The sequence below is a fragment of the Chanodichthys erythropterus genome, chromosome 9 (assembly GCF_024489055.1).
Source record: "Chanodichthys erythropterus isolate Z2021 chromosome 9, ASM2448905v1, whole genome shotgun sequence".
NCBI classification, from domain to species: Eukaryota; Metazoa; Chordata; class Actinopteri; order Cypriniformes; family Xenocyprididae; genus Chanodichthys; species Chanodichthys erythropterus.
Window position 1 is genome coordinate 7,769,537 of NC_090229.1, and position 19,418 is coordinate 7,788,954.

General features: G+C 36.3%; 2 protein-coding genes across 4 annotated transcripts in view; one reads left to right on the forward strand and one right to left on the reverse strand.

The window, feature by feature from the left end:
* Positions 1 to 1,980, reverse strand: part of cdk16 (cyclin dependent kinase 16) — a 34,497-nt gene extending 32,517 nt beyond the window's left edge. For 2 of the 3 annotated variants that reach the window (XM_067394424.1, XM_067394423.1), the window contains exon 1: positions 1,705 to 1,979. The gene's annotated coding sequence lies outside the window, so the exon portion shown is untranslated. Of the gene's footprint in view, positions 1 to 1,704 lie in introns of all 3 variants that reach the window. The other variant, XM_067394422.1, reaches the window with a different exon arrangement.
* A 6,689-nt stretch (positions 1,981 to 8,669) lies between these two features.
* On the forward strand, positions 8,670 to 19,285 carry comta (catechol-O-methyltransferase a). Its single transcript, XM_067393509.1, has 6 exons — positions 8,670 to 8,757; positions 13,199 to 13,370; positions 14,371 to 14,488; positions 17,248 to 17,441; positions 18,116 to 18,247; positions 18,557 to 19,285. The coding sequence occupies exons 2-6, from the start codon at positions 13,200 to 13,202 to the stop codon at positions 18,734 to 18,736; spliced, it is 795 nt and encodes a 264-aa protein (XP_067249610.1). The 5' UTR covers positions 8,670 to 8,757; position 13,199; the 3' UTR covers positions 18,737 to 19,285.
* Positions 19,286 to 19,418: the final 133 nt, after the last annotated feature.

Sequence of the window (19,418 nt, forward strand, 5' to 3'; positions counted from 1 at the left end):
AAACGGTTGAAGACAAGGATTAAGGGTCTTATCTAGCGAAACGATTGGTCATTTTTGAAAAAAATACAACTGTATGTGCTTTATAAACACAAATTATCATCTTGCATGTGCTTCGGCTTTCCGTATTCTTCAAAAAGCTTATGCTTTATGTCCTATGCCTTCCCTAATCAACTTACGGAAAAAAACAGAACTGGCGCCGCGTTCGTTCCGTAAGTAGAATAGGGAAGGCGTAGGACATACAATGTAAGCTTTTTGAAGAGTACAGAAAGCGGAAGCATGTGCAAGACAATAATTTGTGTTTATAAAGCATACACAGTTGTATTTTTTTCGAAAATGACCGATCGTTTCGCTAGATAAGACCCTTATTCCTTGTCTGGTATCATTTAAAGCCCTTTGAAGCTGCACTGAAACTGTAATTTTGACCTTCAACCATTTGAAAACCATTGAAGTCCACTTTAAGGAGAATAATCCTGGAATGTTTTCATCAAAAACCTTAATTTAATTTCGACTGATGAAAGAAAGACACGATCATCTTGGATGACATGGGGGTGTGTAAATGATCAGGAAAATTGTGTTTGAAAGTGGACTAATCCTTTAAATAAGCCATCAATGGAAACCAATACTTAGCCTAAATGTGGGTTTATGAATGCCATCAAAATTATGCATGTAAGGCTTTTTAGTGGAGGAAAGCAAACTTAAACCATCTGTCACAACCTTAATACTCTACAACCCAACCCACTCAACATGCACCCACGCCTCCAACAAGCCATTCTGAATCAGACCGGCAAACTGTCAAACATTCGCCTCCATCTGACCAGACTCGAGTCCTTAACGGTGACTTCTCCTTACTGTATCTTACACAATGTTTTGATGGAGTCAGACTGCATCACTCTTCCTCCTTCCCCATTCCATCAGTTTAACTTGCACCAAAAGTGGTTTCACCAGCTGGGAAATCAATGATCATTATGGCCTTTTTATGCTAGAAATGCAGCTTTACCTCAGGATAACAACATACTACAGATTCACAACAATGACATAGACTTATATAACACCACATCATGTTTTGAATGAGTGACGTTATGCTGTCATCACAAGATATACTGCCACTGTAAAATACGTCATAGATGATGTTTCCTCTCCCTTAGAGACATTTCATGAAATATTATCTTTTATAATATGAATATGCTAAACAAAACTGCTTAAAATGAACATATACATTTAATAAATACATACCGTTTAAGCATCTGATGTAATTCAGATGACATTGTTAGAGGAGCAAACATGATTGAATAAGACAATTATTCAGGGAAGATATAAATAAGTAAAAACTAATGAAATTAAACATTGATTGCAGACAGACTGCTGACTAATCCACAGTAAAGCACACATAAACACGCTAGCCCGGTTAGCTAGTTAGCTGGCTTTTTAAGACCAGCACGAAACGGCCATTGTACAGGAATGCGGGAATGATTCCTATTTATTTTTATTCCTTCATTCTAGTTTTTCTGTTGTCCATTCGCGTGTATCATAAAACAATCAGTTTTCATTCAGACAGCCCAACCGACCCAAGCAGGATATCACACACATAGAGTCCGGCTCGAATAAACTCCCACAAAAACGGCCTAAATCTACTTTTTCTGTCACGTTATGATGCTTTTTCCACTTTAAGATGAAATATCAGGGAGGACGGGAAGGTTTTCTTACCCGTGGGGTTGAGATCCGTGTGCGCTTGTGTTAGTGAGTGCGTGTTGCTCGTGTAATCTTAACAGCAGTAATAATATCCCAAAGCCGCCGCGCGCTCCCAATAGTCCTCGGCCATGATCATCTAGTGCTGCTGCTGCTGCTCGTCCGGTCTCCAATGCTGCTGGAGAGACTCATCTAAACCCCGCATGTCTCACTACTGCTCCTTTTTGCTAAAACGTTACAGCAGCTGTTCCTTTCCTTGCCAAATCCGGACTGGAGTGGATCATGGAAGCGACAGAGCAGCTGCGAATAGATTCAGGAGTCATTCACTCCACCACCACAAGGATACATATAATTATGTCGTTGAGCTAATTCTTATGTAATTAATGTGATTTATGTTATATCTCAATTTTATTATAATGTATTCTTGATTACATTATTCTTGGTTCTGTTAACTATGCGTCCCTGCAGTCATGAAATTTGAATATGAAGTGCAAGCGCCCACCCCTAATAAATTAAACTGGCTCATAATGGGCTGTTCCAAATTCGATTCAGGCAAGTCAGACTGTACCATTCAGGCGGAATGCGCAGGGGAGAGGCAGTGGGAGTGCAGCGTCTAATGCAGAATGCTGTGAGCTACTGTATGTCGTGCTGAGCTGTTACATTTTTGACAAATTATTTGTTTACGAAATTACGTTAAATTGCAGTTGTTTGTAATAGGATCAATTTTAAAAGGCTTCTAAATGTAGATTTACGTTGTTCCACCATAGCTTAAGATCATGAGTTTTTATATGGATTGTTTACTGGAATCTATAACTATAATGGAATCTATAGTCTATCTATAACTGTCTCTGTCTGTATTAAATCATTCTATTATAATTATTTGTATGCTGTAATTCAGTTTATTTGTTTGTTTTATATCATAATTGTGTGCATATATATATATATATATATATATATATATATATATATATATATATATATATATATATATATATATATATATATGTATGCATGCATAGGATTCAGGCATAGGATTCAGTCATTTTAAATATTTATATATTTATTTCAAATAAAATATATCCCAAAATCCACTTTGAAAAGCCTACATTGGTCCCGTTTTAATGAATTTATAATTATGTATGTGTTGTAAAATTATATATTTTTTTACTTTAAATTATTTTAAATAGTGCAATCCACATTTTAGTGTATCCAACAATGCAAAAAAAAAAAAAATGTCATAACTACTGTAACATTATTAGAGCATTTTGTTTTGAATATCTAGCCTGACTCATAACTGCAATGACAGCATTGATTTATATGATAATTAAACCAGATGGGTTAGGAGAGCTGTCTCTCTCTCTCTCTCTGTCTGTCTGTCTGTCTGTCTGTCTGTGTGTGTGTGTGTGTGTGTGTGTGTGTGTGTGTGTGTGTGTGTGTGTGTGTGTGTGTGTGTGTGTGTGTGTGTGTGTGTGTGTGTGTGTGTGTGTGTGTGTGTGTGTGTGTGTGTGTGTGTGTGTGTGTGTGTGTGTGTGTGTGTGTGTGTGTGTGACGCAGAGCAGTGGAGCCCCACAGTGAGTCACCACTCTGGCATGCCTCAGAGCCCCCAGCAGTTACTTCAGTCCTGGAAACCCACTGTATGGGGGTTGCGTCAATGTGCCTTGGGTGCAAATGAACATTTCTTTTGTTCTTTTGATAGTTGCCAACATTTTTGCTTCACCAGGGGCAAAACCGAATGCAGGGGATTATCCAGAGGTTAGTATTTTGTGCACACCATGACTTGATCTCAAATTTAAAAGCACTGTATGTGGGCGCAGTAGCTGAACCATGTCACCAGGCCAGCATCTAACAGGATTACATGAAAATGTCAAGTATAAATTCACACAATAAATGAGCAGTTGATATTTAGCCTATATACTGTAAGTTTAGACTTTTTATTACAAGTATCCATGCATTTGGAAAAAAAAGGAATACAAAGCGTGTTGTTTTTCAACAGCCATGCTGTTACATGCAGGTGGCCTTAATGATGTGTAACACTAGCCATCGGCAAGGGCACACATGTATGTTCAACCTTGTCTTGATTACTTTAAGAAAGCACTTTTGAAAATGCCTCTTTTGGCCACCAGTAGCCACTGTTCAGCCAGGTCAGGTGACTTCAGTACTATGTCATGTTTATTATTACTTGAAGATGACCACATATGATTGTGCTTTAATTAGAAATGGATGTTATGAAGGTCTCATTTATGCTGGTGAACAATAATGCAGATAAGAGGAGTTAAGTGATGGTAAACCTAAAAGGCAAACCCATTTAATGTGCTGCATTCATTAGCACAGTCACATTTCAAGTGCTTAACATGTTGCGAGCGACACCATTATGCAGCATTAGAGGTTCAGAGAACCACAACACAGAACAACAGAACGCCGGAGCTCTGGTGTACCTGTGTATGTGATGCACAAACTGTTTGTGTGTGTGGATGATTTAGATTGGGAATGACATGTTAGGAGAATACATTGGGATCTGTAACCTCTCTCTCTCTCCTTCTTTCTCCTTCTCTTTCTCTCTGTATCCTAATGTAGAGCTCATATTTGTATGAATCTCTGGTTTTACCACATAGAAAATGAACATGAATTTATCATGTGAATGTTTACATGTGATTTTTATGTGGGTTTAAAGCATTGTGTGGGATTTTTATGTGGGTTTAAAGGAGAAAGAAGGAGAGAGAGAGAGAGAGAGAGAGAGAGAGGTTACAGATCCCAATGTATTCTCCTAACATGTCATTCCCAATCTAAATCATCCACACACACACAAACAGTTTGTGCATCACATACACAGGTACACCAGAGCTCCGGCATTCTTTTGTTCTTCTTGTACAGTGTTCCAACTTTTTGGGAATTGGGTTTGTATATATATATATATATATATATATATATATATACAGTGCCCTCCACAATTATTGGCACCCTTAGAAAATATGAGCAAAGGTGGATGTGAAAATAAACCTGCAATGTTTATCTTTTGATCTTTCATTCAAAAAATTCACAAAATTCTAACCTTTTATTGAAGGAAAACAGTTGAAAGTGGGGGGGAAACTCACATTATGAAATAAATGTATTTCTCCAATACACGTTGGCCACAATTATTGGCACCCCTAGAAATTCTTATGAGTAAAATATCTCTGAAGTATATTCCCATTCATACTTGCATTTTTTTAGCACACCAGTGTCTAGGAGCATGATATTGTCCAGCCATGACTTCCTGTTCCACAGGAATATAAACATGAGGAAACACAAATGCCAAATTCACTTAATCATTCATCACAATGAGTAAAACCAAAGAACATAGTTGTGATTTGCAGCAAAAGATTGTTGAGCTTCACAAAATAGAAAGTGGCTGTAAGAAAAAAGCTAAAACATTGAAAGTCCCCATTTACACTATCAGGGCAATAATTAAGAAGTTCCAATCGACTAAAGATGTTACAAATCTGCCTGGAAGAGGACGTTTGTCTAAATCATCCTAATGTGAAGTGAGGAGGAAAATTTGAGTGCACAAAGACTCTCCAAGGATCACAGTTGGAGAATTGCAGAGATTAGTTGAGTCTCGAGTCTCAGAAAGCCTAAAAAATGATCAAACAGCACCTACATCCCCACAAAATGTTCGGGAGGGTTTCAAGAAAATTCCTCTGCTCTCATCCAGAAACAATCTCCAGCATATTCAGTTGTCAGACAAGACTGGAACTTCAAACGGGACTGGCTTCTATGGTAAGATGAAACTAAAAGAGAGGTTCTTGGCAGCAAACCCACCAGATGGGTTAGGTGCACATATGGATAAAAAGTACCCCATGCCCACGATTAAATATACTGCTGGATCTTTAATGTTGTGGGCCTATTTTTCTGCTGGAGGTCCTGGACATCTTGTTCAGATACATGGCATCATGGATTCTATCAAATACCAACAGATAAATCACAACCTGACCGCTTCTGCTAAAAATCTTACAACGGGCTGTGGTTGGATCTTCCATCAGAACAATGATCCAAAACAAACATCAAATCCAACACAAAAATGGGTCACTGAACACAAAATGAAGCTTCTGCTATGACCATCTCAGTCCTCTGACCTGAGCCCTAAAGAAAATGAGTGGAGTGAACTGAGGAGGAGAAGAAGCACCAACATGGAGCTTGAATCTGAAGGATCTGGAGAGATTCTGCATGAAGGAATGGTCTCTGATCTCTTGTCAGGTGTTCTCCAAACTCATCAGGCATTACAGAAGCAGACTCAGAGCTGTTCTCTTGGCAAAAGGAGGTTGCAAAAAGTTTTGAATAAAAGGGTGCCAATAATTGTGGCCAACGTGTTTTGGAGAAAAACATTTATTTCATAATGTGATGTCTGCCCCCACTTTCAATTATTTTCCTTAAATGAAAGGTTATAATTTTGTGAATTTTTTGAATGAAAGATCATAAGGATAAACAATGCAGATTTATTTTCACAGCTGCTTTTGCTCATAATTACTAAGGGTGCCAATAATTGTGGAGGGCACTGTATATAAAAAACATCCACCGTGCCATTGCCGGCTAAAACTCTATAGGTCAAAAAAGAAGCCATATCTAAACATGACCCAGAAGCACAGGCGTTTTCTCTGGGCCAAGGCTCATATAAAATGGACTGTGGCAAAGTGGAAAACTGTTCTGTGGTCAGACGAATCAAAATTTGAAGTTCTTTTTGGAAAACTGGGATGCCATGTCATCCGGACTAAAGAGGACAAGGACAACCCAAGTTGTTATCAGCGCTCAGTTCAGAAGCCTGCATGGGCAGCTTACACATCTGGAAAGGCACCATCAATGCTGAAAGGTATATCCAAGTTCTAGAACAACATATGCTCCCATCCAGATGTCGTCACTTTCAGGGAAGACCTTGCATTTTCCAACATGACAATGCCAGACCACATACTGCATCAATTACAACATCATGGCTGAGTAGAAGAAGGATCCGGGTACTGAAATGGCCAGCCTGCAGTCCAGATCTTTCACCCATAGAAAACATTTGGCGCATCATAAAGAGGAAGATGCGACAAAGAAGACCTAAGACAGTTGAGCAACTAGAAGCCTGCATTAGACAAGAATGAGACAACATTCCTATTCCTAAACTTGAGCAACTTGTCTCCTCAGTCCCCAGACGTTTGCAGACTTTTATAAAAAGAAGAGGGGATGCCACACAGTGGTAAACATGGCCTTGTCCCAACTTTTTTGAGATGTGTTGATGCCATGAAATTTAAAATCAACTTATTTTTCCCTTAAAATGATACATTTTCTCAGTTTAAACATTTGATATTTAATCTATGTTGTATTCTGAATAAAATATTAAAATTTGAAACTTCCACATCATTGCATTGCAATTTGTACAGTGTCCCAACTTTTTTGGAATCGTGTTTGTATATACAGTACAGTCCAAAAGTTTGGAACCACTAAGATTTTTAATGTTTTTAAAAGAAGCTTCGTCTGCTCACCAAGGCTACATTTATTTAATTTAAAATACAGTAAAAACAGTAATATTGTGAAATATTATTACAATTTAAAATAACTGTGTACTATTTAAATATATTTGACAAAGTAATTTATTCCTGTGATCAAAGCTGAATTTTCAGCATCGTTACTCCAGTCTTCAGTGTCACATGATCCTTCAGAAATCATTCTAATATGCTGATCTGCTGCTCAAGAAACATTTAATGTGTACAATTGTACAAAATATTTGTGTACAATATTTTTTTTCAGGATTGTTTGATGAATAGAAAGTTCAAAAGAACAGTGCTTATCTGAAATCTAATCTTTTGTAACATTATAAATGACTTTACTGCCACTTTTGATTGATTTAATGCATCCTTGCTGAATAAAAGTATTCATTCTTTAATTTCTTTAAAAAAAAAAATAATTCTTATTGACCCCAAACTTTTGAACGGTAGTGTATAATGCTACAGAAGCTTTGTATCTCCGATAAATGCTGTTCTTTTGAACTTTCTATTCATCAAGGAATCCTGAAAAAAAAAGTACACAACTGTTTTCAACATTGAAAATAATCAGGGCAGCGTTTCCCAAAAGCATCGTAAGCCTAAGTTGATCGTAGCTCCATTGGTTTCAATGGAGCTACAATCAACTTAAGCGGACGATGCTTTTGGGAAACGCTGCCCAGAAATGTTTCTTGAGCATCAAATCAGCATATTAGAATGATTTCTGAAGGATCATGTGACACTGAAGACTGGAGTAACGATGCTGAAAATTCAGCTTTGATCACAGGAATAAATTACTTTGTCAAATATATTTAAATAGAAAACAGTTATTTTAAATTGTAATAATATTTCCGTTTTTTACTGTATTTTTAATTAAATAAATGTAGCCTTGGTGAGCAGATGAAACTTCTTTTAAAACATTAAAAATCTTAGTGGTTCCAAACTTTTGGACTGTACTGTATATATGCATTCAAGATATATATTTATTTATTATCGCACTGAATGAACTGTTCATGTGTTTATGCATAAGATGTGTCAGGCTTTATAATAATCATGCACACTCCCTTTTATAATCCCATATGGTAAATGGTGAAACTGAGGCCCCTCTTTTGTCATCATTATCCATGTGTCAGTGTGAAAGGGGAGGGTAGGAGAACAGAGAAGTGGAAAATAAAGGAGAGGGAGACAGAAAGAAAGATTAGAGCATGATTGGCTAAAGAAGGATTAAAAACTCAGCCCGGTTGGCCGAGGCTCAGCTCCTTCTACCGTGTGTAACTGCGTGTCTGAGTATTTATGAGTGTTACATGCATGTGTGTGCATGCGTCAGTGTGTATCTCTCTCTCTCTCTCTCTAGCATGACCATTGGCTGTATATCTCTTTCAACACATATCAAGGCAGACCAGCAGAACAGGTTAGAAAAGAGCAAACAGAAGTGGGAGGGGAGAGAGAAAGAGAGAGAGAGAGAGAGGCCAGCGAAAAAGACTTTGTCAGAGAAAGGCATAAAGGCATCGGAGGGAAAGGGAAGCTCATCTCTCTCTGTGTGTGTGTGTGTATGTGAAGACAGCTGCAAAAGGAAGTAAGATTATGGAAATGTTGTTTGGCACAATATTGCAACAGATTGTTCTTTGCTGCTGTAAATGCATGCTGTAAATATGTGAAGTTATGTATTATGTGAGAATCATTTCTTGCAGTAACATGTCGTGTTTATGTAACTTTATGCATGATCCAGCTCAACCAATATTGTTCACACTTCAATATTTATTCATAAGCAAGATGGTGATTGAAATCTTGACACATCCCGCACACAGCATGCAAACGTGTTAATACGGTGCCTTCGTGTTAACAGCACACTTCATCTTCCTAAAGTCTGGCTGCAATCTAGAATTAAACAGAAGACTTAAATATTCATGTGGCCTAGTAATCAGAATCCAGTCTTGCTTAAAGTCTCTGGCAGGCCACGCGGTCGATAACACCTACTCTATCAGCACGTGTGGAGGAGGCTGTAAAACTAGCCGCTTAAGAAAGACACTTCTGTCTTTCGGTCTGTCTGGTTCTTTTAGGGTTTGTATTTTCAGCTGCAGGTCTGCACGGTGATACCATCTTTAATTAAAGCACGCTCTGACAGCACACAGGCTCCTACTGTCACCGCTGCGTGTCACTATGTGCCTCCAGTGGATCGTGCTTGGAGTTCTTTATGACCGACTCATTGTGTCTGCACAGAAAAACGGAGCTGAAGTCCTTATTCTTCTGAGCTTTATTAATAGGAATGTATTAGGATCAGTGTCAGCAGTGTAATATCTCCTTTACATGTGGCACATACTTCTCTGTACTCTTGAGGTTCTTTAAAGGGATAGTTCCTCCAAAAATGAAAAGTATGTCAGCGTTTATCCACTCCTCATGTCATTCTAAACCTGTATAACTTTCTTTCTTTTTGTGGAGCACAAAGAAGATATTTTAAAAAATGTCAAAAAGTGTGTGTACAATAAAAATGTTGTTTAGACCCTGTTCTTCAACATATTTTAGGTTTTACAAAAGAAATAAATTCATATACAGGTTTTGGAACGACACGAGGGTGAGTAAATGATGAGGAATTTGTATTTTGGGTGGACTATTCCTTTAAGATTCTTTTTTTTTTGGCTGTAGGGTTCTTGAGTTGACTTTAAACTTTTTTAATTTCATTCTCAGTGTTACATTATATACTACCATTCAAAAGTTTGGGGTCAGTACTTTTTTTTTTTTTTTTTTAAATATTTTTATTCAGTCAGCATGCATTAAATTGATGAAAAATTACAGTAAAATATTACAAAGTATTTCTGTTTAAAATAAATACTGTTCTATGTAACTTTCTATTCATCAAAGAATCCAGAAAAAAAAAAAAAAAACTTTACACAAAAATATTAAGCAGCACAAATGTTTTCAACATTGAGAATAATTAGAAGGATCATGTGACACTGAAAATTCAGCTTTGCTAAAATATAAAATATATTAAGACACAAAACAGTTATATTATCAGGGTAAAGCCCCGGGTATACTTCGTTTTTTTTTTGTTTGTTTTTGTTTTTTTACAGCCGAACGCACAGCCTTGCAAATGATCACACTTCACCTGACTCGTAGGCCTACGCGTACACAGGCGTTCAACGCATGCGCAGTTTTGAGCAATCTCTCGCCACGAGTTACAGCCCATGTATTATTCTCATGCAAGATTTGTACAAATAAGGGTACTTTCTAACCTCTTTGCATAATCTGTTGTCTATATAGACCTCCATTTTCGCTGTAGCTTTCATGCATTCCAGTCTGTTGTTTTTCTTTAACCACTTTGTGATTTGATGCCCCAGATCACGGTTTCCACCTTGTGGATAAACTTATTACTGCAGAAAAAATAATAATAAAATAAAATAAAAAATAAAAATTAATGCACATGTGCGACCTGCGCGTACAAGTACGTGCGGTTAAAAAAACCCGGCGGCGCGCGTACTCATTTGATGACGAAATTCGTATGGAAGGCCAAAAGGTTCAAAAACAAGCAAATTTTAACACGTCAACACTGTACACTGACCCTCACGTACGCATAAAAAAGTGGATTATACTTTGGGCTTAAAGTGTTAGTTCACCCAAAAATTTAAATTATGTCATTAATAACTCACCCTCATGTCGTTCCAAACCCGTAAGACCTCCGTTCATCTTTGGAACACAGTTTAAGATATTTTAGATTTAGTCCGAGAGCTTTCTGTCCCTCCATTGAAAATGTATGTACGGTAGACTGTCCATGTCCAGAAAGGTAATAAAAACATCATCAAAGTAGTCCATGTGAGACGTTTTTGAAGCATCGAAAATACATTTTGGTCCAAAAATAACAAAAACTACGACTTTATTCAGCATTGTCTTCTCTTCCGGGTCTGTTGTCAATCCGGGTTCACAAATCCGCAGTGAAGCTGCTGACGTGTTATCCGGTGCGCCCGAGCTTCGTTTACAGTCTGAGGGAGACGCACGCTGTATTCACGCTATTCTACATTGTTTGTATTTTGGTATTGCTATATTTTTTAAAATGGTGCGTAAGTGTGCATGTCGCGGATGTCCTAATCGCCAAAAACAACCGCGTAAAAGTGCATTAACGATGCCGACAGATGAAAGGATTCAATAGAATCAATTCAATGGAAAGGATTCCGGAAGGCACCTTTGATTTTTTTTCCTCTAAACCACTAGATGGCACAAAAACTTGCTGCAGCACTTTCCTAAACATTCGCTATTCAAAATGCTCGTGCAAATTTGTCTGATCTTTGATGCGTTCACGGGCAGCAACGCAAAGTTGATTTTGAGGTAGTTTGATCTAATATTTGATGTTTTTTAAAATGTTGTTGAAATGTTTAAGTATATTAAATGAAATGTTTATTATAATAAAATATAATTTATTGTTACTACTGTAAATCTATATTAATATTATGGGATCTCCTTCAATGCTTTCAGAATCTTTACTTTTTAAAATAATTTTGTTTCTGTATTTTTAAAATATATTTTTATAGGCCTATTTTAATGACAGTATATTTATTGAACACAAATTCATTATTTTATTTATCAAAATAAACAGAAAATAGTACAAATTTTGCTAAAGTGATTCTTTTCAACAAGTATTAACCTAGACATGATTAAAAACATATTATTTTAGCTAAAGTATTTGTATGAATATTGTGCGCCTTTTACCCCATGCTGGGGAGCCTTTTACCTCGTGTGTGGGGTAAAAGGCTCCCCCTCACCACCTCATACATTTATAAGATTTTTAAACAAAATTAACAACTTTATGATTTATTTTCACATAAAATCTGTTGCTCCATCAATGTTCAATACAAACATATATATTTTTCCGGCAATCATACACTTAGTAGTGAGAGTAGTGAAAAGCACATTTTCTCTTAAGGTGTGCCTTTAGCCCCGTTGTACCCTAAATATAGTGGGTGTTAAAACACACACAATTTTTTTTTTTAATCATCATTTTGCAAGACATTAAAAGGCATACTCTGTTCTTGTTAGTGGTAAATCAGCTGTGGGGATGAAGCAATGCTTGTGGCCAAATCTGCAGCAAAGACAAAGGAGCTTTCACTGTTTTCTAGGAGCACTGGATTGAAACAGGAGAGGGGATTGGAGAGTTTGGCATTCCACGCCACTGAAAGTCAAAAGTTTTTTAACCCTGCCCTGTCTTTTATTTCATGTAGCATGTTTTTTTTTTGTTTTTTTTTAATGTGGCCAATCTGAATATTACTGATTATTAGTACTATCTTAAATGTTGCCTATTAATGTTGTAGGCATGCACATCATGTGATCTTGCATCATAATATTGCTGCTAGAGCTGTGAGTATTTACACAGGTGTGGCTGTATGTTATAAATACACAAGATAATCAGTGACTTAGGTCCAAAGGTTTTGTTGCTTTAGGTTGGAGGAAGGTCAATGTTGAAATCATAGTGAGTTTGAGATTAGCTTCACAAAGCCTGATGTATTTCTCTCCTAAATCAACACAAAACAAAATAAACAATAATAAATACAAATATTAAATCATTTTATAAAACATTTGCTGATACATATATAGACAGACATACATAAATCCTGTAGCAGATTTGGGCAGGTGGATCTGGGGGAGGTGGAGGCTTTCAGAGGAACTCTGAACCAGACTATTTAAATGTTGAGCAGAAATCTCATTGGCTGCAGAATCAGTAGAGGCCAATCAGCTTGTGCCATCCATTATACTCAACTATAGGCTCTATTTTCTTTCAGTAAAACATAATTTCTTACTTTTGATTTGGCAGTGAAATTTAAAAACACAGAGACATGGCTTTGTAAATTTAGCCTTCACCTGTTTTGTTTTTTTATACACATTTCCCTGATTTATGTCTGTTTTAATGTAATCCTTTCTGACATTGCTTTGAAGTTTCATCCATTGCGAATCGTGGTGCTGTTAATGTCATATTTTTTTGCTGACCTTAATCATTTATTCTCTTTGTGAACCTCGGTCTCTCTCTCTCTCAGGATGCTGTTGAGTTTGTTGGCAGTGGCGGTGGTTTCAGCAGCTGTCCTGTACGTCCTCTATCGCTGGCTCATCCCTGCAGCTGTGCAGAACTGCAGCTGGCTGGCACTCCTCTGGCACGATGTCATCCTTCAGCGGCTCCTTAACATCATGACGGGATCATCGCGACCTCAGGTGACCCTCGCTGTCATTCATACATATGTCACTTGCGGATGCAGAGATCAACCTGCTGTGGTTTTTACGATGTTTAAAGCGGCTGATAAAAAACCATGGCATTACTATAATGTTTTGGACATGTTACCATAGAATAACCATGTTTTTGGGCATGTATCATGGAAGTACATAGCAATGTTTTTGGTGAACTTGACAAATATTTAAAAAATATTGTATGTTTTATTAAATGTTAAAAATGTATTAATATTAAAAAATTACATGATTTATTTATGTTGGGTTTTGGGGGTCTATTAATTCAATTATTTTTTTTTGCACTGTGCCATATTTCATCACATTTTTCATTAGATATAAATTATAAACTTATTTGCATTTAAAATATTTTTTTATCTATTTATCTTTCATTTTTTAATTTTTAATTAATTAATTTATTATTAAAAACAAGAAAATGAAGCTTATTTTAGGTTCATGATGTCTTTTTTTGCATTGTAGCATTATTTTCATTGCAAATAAGAACATTTTTCACTTTAATCATAATGCAAAAAATATTTTTTTATAGTGATATGAAAGAAATAATGATAAATTATTTTTAAATTGTAAAGTATTTATACATTATGGCAACATAATGTACTTGATTTAATTTATGATGATTTAAATCATAAAAAAAATTTCAAATTATTTTTATTATGTATTGCATTAATAAGAATCTAATGCATCATGTAAATGCTATGGTATTCTTTGAAGTACTATATAAATACCATATGTGAATATGGTGATCATTCAGTACCATGTATTAAAATACCAGGGTATTACCTTCTGACACCTGTAGCATGGTACTGTGACAGTTCATTTTTTTAAAGGAATGATGATTACAAAACCCTATAAAATGGATTCAAATAACCTTTTGAAAGCCAGAGCAATTCTTTTGTCTTTATTTTGGACGAATTGCTCTCTGGCTTTGCTCGAGAACACTGTTGATCATTGCTGATTTATATGAACACAGCGCATGCTGAAAGCCGTTCAGAAGAACGCCACAAAAGGAGACCCTAAGAGCGTCATCTCAGCCATCGACTACTACTGCAGGCACAAAGAATGGGCCATGAACGTGGGCGATGATAAAGGTAGCAGCCTGCTTTCTAATCCCTTACCTCCTTCTCTGCGCCCTTTCTAATTTCCTCACCATTTGCTTGATATTTTTTTCTTGTATTATCTCGCTCTCCTCCGCTCTTGAGTAAATGGCCTTGAGGCTGCTCACAGCCGGCTGTTCCGAATGAGAAGTGATGGCAGTCTCCTGTCTACTGGGTCAATATGCTCTCTGCATGACTGCGCACACACGCACACACACACACACACACACACACACACTAGTTGCATGTACGCCTGTGCGCAGTGTGCAGCCATTGCATCTGACACGATCAACAACAGCAGTTTTGTGCACTGATGCATTATGGGACTGAGGGCGGATTCATTTCAGATGTGATCCCAGAATGTGCTGTAAATCTGTTTTACGCAATATACAAAGTTGCTATATTTTGACTGGTGATAACTGTCAAACATTAGTGGAACATGTCCATAATTCGAATTTGAGGGGAATTGACTTCATAATTTCACTAAAGATCACAAAACTCAGAGGCATTGAAGGCAATGAGCAAAAACAGATTTTGTATTTAGTATTTTGTCTTGTTTTCCTGTTCATATATCTAAAAATATCAAGATACATTTACTTGAGAAGCAAAATCATCAAAATGTATCAAAATTAAGTGAAATTATTCCAATGTTACTTCAGTATTGAGATACTAAACTCTAAAAATGCTGGGTTAAAAACAAAGTTGGTTAAAGGTGCCATCGAATTGAAAATTGAATTTACCTCGGCATAGTTGAATAACAAGAGTTCAGTACATGGAAATGACATACAGTGAGTTTCAAACTCCATTGTTTCCTCCTTCTTATATAAATCTCACTTGTTTAAAAGATCTCAGAAGAACAGGCGAATCTCAACATAACACCGACTGTTACGTAACAGTCGGGATCATTAATATGTATGACCCCAATATTTGCATATGCCAGCAAATGTTCAAGGCATTACACAAGGGCAGCCAGTATTAACGTCTGGATCTGTGAATCGTCAGACTAGGTAAGCAAGCAAGGAAAACAGCGAAAAATGGCATATGGAGCAATAATAACTGACATGATCCATGATAACATGATATTTTTAGTGATATTTGTAAATTGTCTTTCTAAATGTTTCATTAGCATGTTGCTAATGTACTTTTAAATGTGGTTAAAGTTACCGTCGTTTCTTACGGAGACAAGAGAGCCGCCACTATTTTCATTTGCAGTCTGTGTGATGCATAAACACAACTTCATTCTTTATAAATCTCTCCAGCAGTGTGTAATGTTAGCTTTCGCAACAGAGCACCATCAAACTCATTCAGAATCAAATGTAAACATCCAAATAAATCCCATACTTACGCAATTACACATGCTGCATGACGAACACTTTGTAAAGATCCATTTTGAGGGTTATATTAGCTGTGTGAACTTTGTTTATGCAATGATAGAGTCGAGAGCTCGGGAGGGGGCGGAGAGCGCGTGATTTAAAGGGGACACGCACAGATTCGGCTTATTTCTAATTATGCCTCAAAATAGGCAGTTAAAAAAATTTATTAAAAGAAATCTATGGGGTATTTTGAGCTGAAAGTTCACAGATACATTCAGGGGACACCTTAGACTTATATTACATCTTGTAAAAAAAAACGTTCGATGGCACCTTTAAATATGAACAAACCCTGCGGTTGGGTTAAATGTTTGACCAACCTGTTAGGTAGTTTTATTTAACCCAACTATTGATTAAAAATTACTATATGGCTTGCTTAAAATGAATCCAAAATAGTTTTAGTTATTTTTAGTTACTTTAAGCAGTACATCAAGTTAAACCAAATGGAAATTAGAAATGTTACCTTGGCAAGTTGGCTACTCCAAGTTTACTCTATTTTATTTCAAGAAATTACTTTTTTTTTAATGGTTTTAGTTTTAGATAACAGTAATAACCCTGCATGGTTTATGATTAAAACAAGAAAATTATCTGCCAATCGGGTAAAAAATAAACTTAATTCAAAGGAAAAATTAGATCCCATCTTGTTTTAAGGAAAGACTCACTTATCTTTATCTAGTCATTTCATTTCTCAAGTAAATTTAACTTAAGTATACTCTAAAAAATGCTGGGTTAAAAACAACCCAAATTGGGTTTAATATGGACAAACCCAGCAGGTTGGGTTAAAGGGCACCTATTATGCCCTCTTTCACATGATGTAATATAAGTCTCTGGTCTGGTCAAGTTTCGGCTTAAAATACCCCACACATTTGCCCCTATTTGGGGGTGAGCAAAAACATCTCTTTTACAATAAATAAATCCAAAATTGGTTGAAAAAAAATGGCTGTGTGAAAACAACCCAATGGGTTTGTCCATATTTAACCCAGCAGTTTTTAGAGTGTATGTTTAGACATCTGTACTGGAAAACTAGACAAAAACAATGTAAGAGAATCCATTTTTGTTTTACACTTAATGAAGGTTAGTTCTGAGTTTTAAGTTTAGTTTTAGTTCTGAGAAAAGCTTCTGCAATCTCATGCTGCTTGAATTGATATTTTGTTATCTAAAGCAGTGATATTCACATTGTGAAGAACCTTTTTCTAAACACTTTTAGTGCCACTGTATGACACCAAACAATGAACATGTTATTGTCCCTCTCAGCAGCAACAACAGGCACTGATGAATAAATGCTGCTAATGGGGCAGAAAGGCCCTAATGATATTTCAACTACTCCATTAGCCATCTGAATTGGTCCGTTTTCTGAATTCACTTCTGTGTGTCTCTCTGAAGGGCTCATACTGGATTCAGTGTTGACGGAGGTGAACCCCAGCACGGCTCTGGAGCTCGGCACATACTGCGGATACTCCAGCGTTCGTATCGCTCGGCTGCTGTCCCCTGACTCCAAACTCATTACCATCGAATTCAACCCAGCCTTTGCCGCCATTGCTCGTCAGATCATCACCTTCGCCGGCCTTCAGGACAAGGTGAGAAAAAAGAGCTGCTATGCATAGACTATATTTGAAATTGAATATTAGTGTGCTGCTTGTTGCATACTGTATACTGCTTACTATTTTCTAAATAAGTCTATGTGTATGTACTGTATATAAACAGCAAAATACAACAATAAAATATGAATTATAATATGCAACATTGTTGCCATATGCCCTGTTTGCAATTTTGATTCAGCATGGCATCACATTATCAGTAACAATGTACAATAAGGTTCCATTTGTTAATATTAGTGTTGAAAATACTAAAGCATGAGTTAATTTTCATTATTATAATACATTATTAAAATCAAAAGTTGTCTGTTAATATTATTTAATGGACCTGAGCTGACATGAACAATGAACAGTTGTATTTTTATCATCTAATTTACTCAAAAATTGTCTATAAAGTCAAGAAAGATTTTATGGGTATTACTTCTGGTTCATTCGTCACACTGGACATGGAAGGTCAAGTCATGCACATTGCATTGTGGATGAAGAAATTAAAATGTATTTTAGGATATTTTTGTTTTTTGAATGAACTGAAGGCAGGAACCAGAACATTTTGTAATGCCAAACCAAGTGATTATTTTGTTGATACCAGTGACATTTCAAAGGACTAATAATGTATTTTGAAGGCAACAAAGCTTTTGTTGTTCTGTTTTTTAAAGGTTACTCTAGTGGAGGGAGCCTCTGGTGACTTAATCCCCAAAATGAAGGAGCGATTCGGAATAAAATCTTTTGATTTTGTGTTTTTGGACCACTGGAAAGATCGTTATGTTCCAGATACTAAACTTCTTGAGGTAAGAAGCCCAAAAAGTTACACAGTTTACACTCTCAAAAATAAAGGTCCTTTATTAGCACATATGATTCCATGAAATCGTTAACATTTTCCACTGCACAAAAGGTTCTTCATAGTGGAAAAAGGTTCTTCAGATTATTAAAATGTTCTTCACACCAAGAAAATGGTTCTTTGAAGAACTGTTCACTTTCTTTAGGCAACCAAAAATGGTTCTTCTTTGACATCACTGCAGAAACCCCTTTTGGAAACTTTATTTTAATTATTCTAACGTAAGGAAAATTACAAATGTATTTATTTTATAACACTGTAGGACTGTGGTCTACTCAAAAAAGGCACTGTCCTGTTGGCTGACAACGTCATTTGTCCCGGAGCCCCGGAATATTTGCAATATGTGAGGAACAACCCACGCTATGAGAGCCGATACTACCCGTCAAACCTGGAGTACACCAAAGTAGAAGATGGCCTGGAGAAATCTGTCTTCTTAGGATGAGAAAGATCTCATTTTACACGCAGATGTACATGAATGGTTGTGTAATACAGGAGCGACACATGCCAATTCCTCTAAAATAACCAATGTTTCTGTCTTGTGATGCCATGTCTTCTAGGAACTGACAAACTGATCATTTTGTCCTTAACAAAACTCACTTGCAAAATTGTAGTGCTGTGAAATGTCCTTATACACCATTTCTACTGAGCTACAGTTTAAGATATTTTACAATTCAACCAGCTAATATCTTTACAATTCTGCTGATATCTTGTACAATTTTGCAGGAGAGTAATTGTAGTGTTTGATAAACCTATGAATTTATTGTATGAATTTTTTTAATATATTGAGATTGTATTAATACAACAAAATAAAATGAAAGTTGAGGTTCATTACTTAGGACTATTTGTATCTAAAGACCATATTGGTGGTGGTTGAGGAGATCCCCCCTCAATATGTAAAGCACTTTAGGTGTCCAGAAAAGCACTATATAAATTTAAGGAATTATTATTATTTATTATATTATTAATATTAAAATAATATTAATAGTCCTGTCAAACAATCACAAAATAAAAGTTTGTTTACATAATATACCTGTGTGTGCTGTGTATATTTATTTATTTACACTGTAGGCAGGTGCTAAAGTCCTGCTGGAAAAGGAAATCAGCATCTCCATAAAGCTTATCAG

Coding starts and splice junctions, on each gene's coding strand:
- comta (XM_067393509.1), top strand. CDS start 13,200: ATGCTGTTGAGTTTGTTGGCAGTGGCGGTGGTTTCAGCAGCTGTCCTG. Junction 13,371..14,370: donor CGGGATCATCGCGACCTCAG/GTGACCCTCGCT, acceptor ATATGAACACAG/CGCATGCTGAAAGCCGTTCA. Junction 17,442..18,115: donor TCGCCGGCCTTCAGGACAAG/GTGAGAAAAAAG, acceptor TGTTTTTTAAAG/GTTACTCTAGTGGAGGGAGC.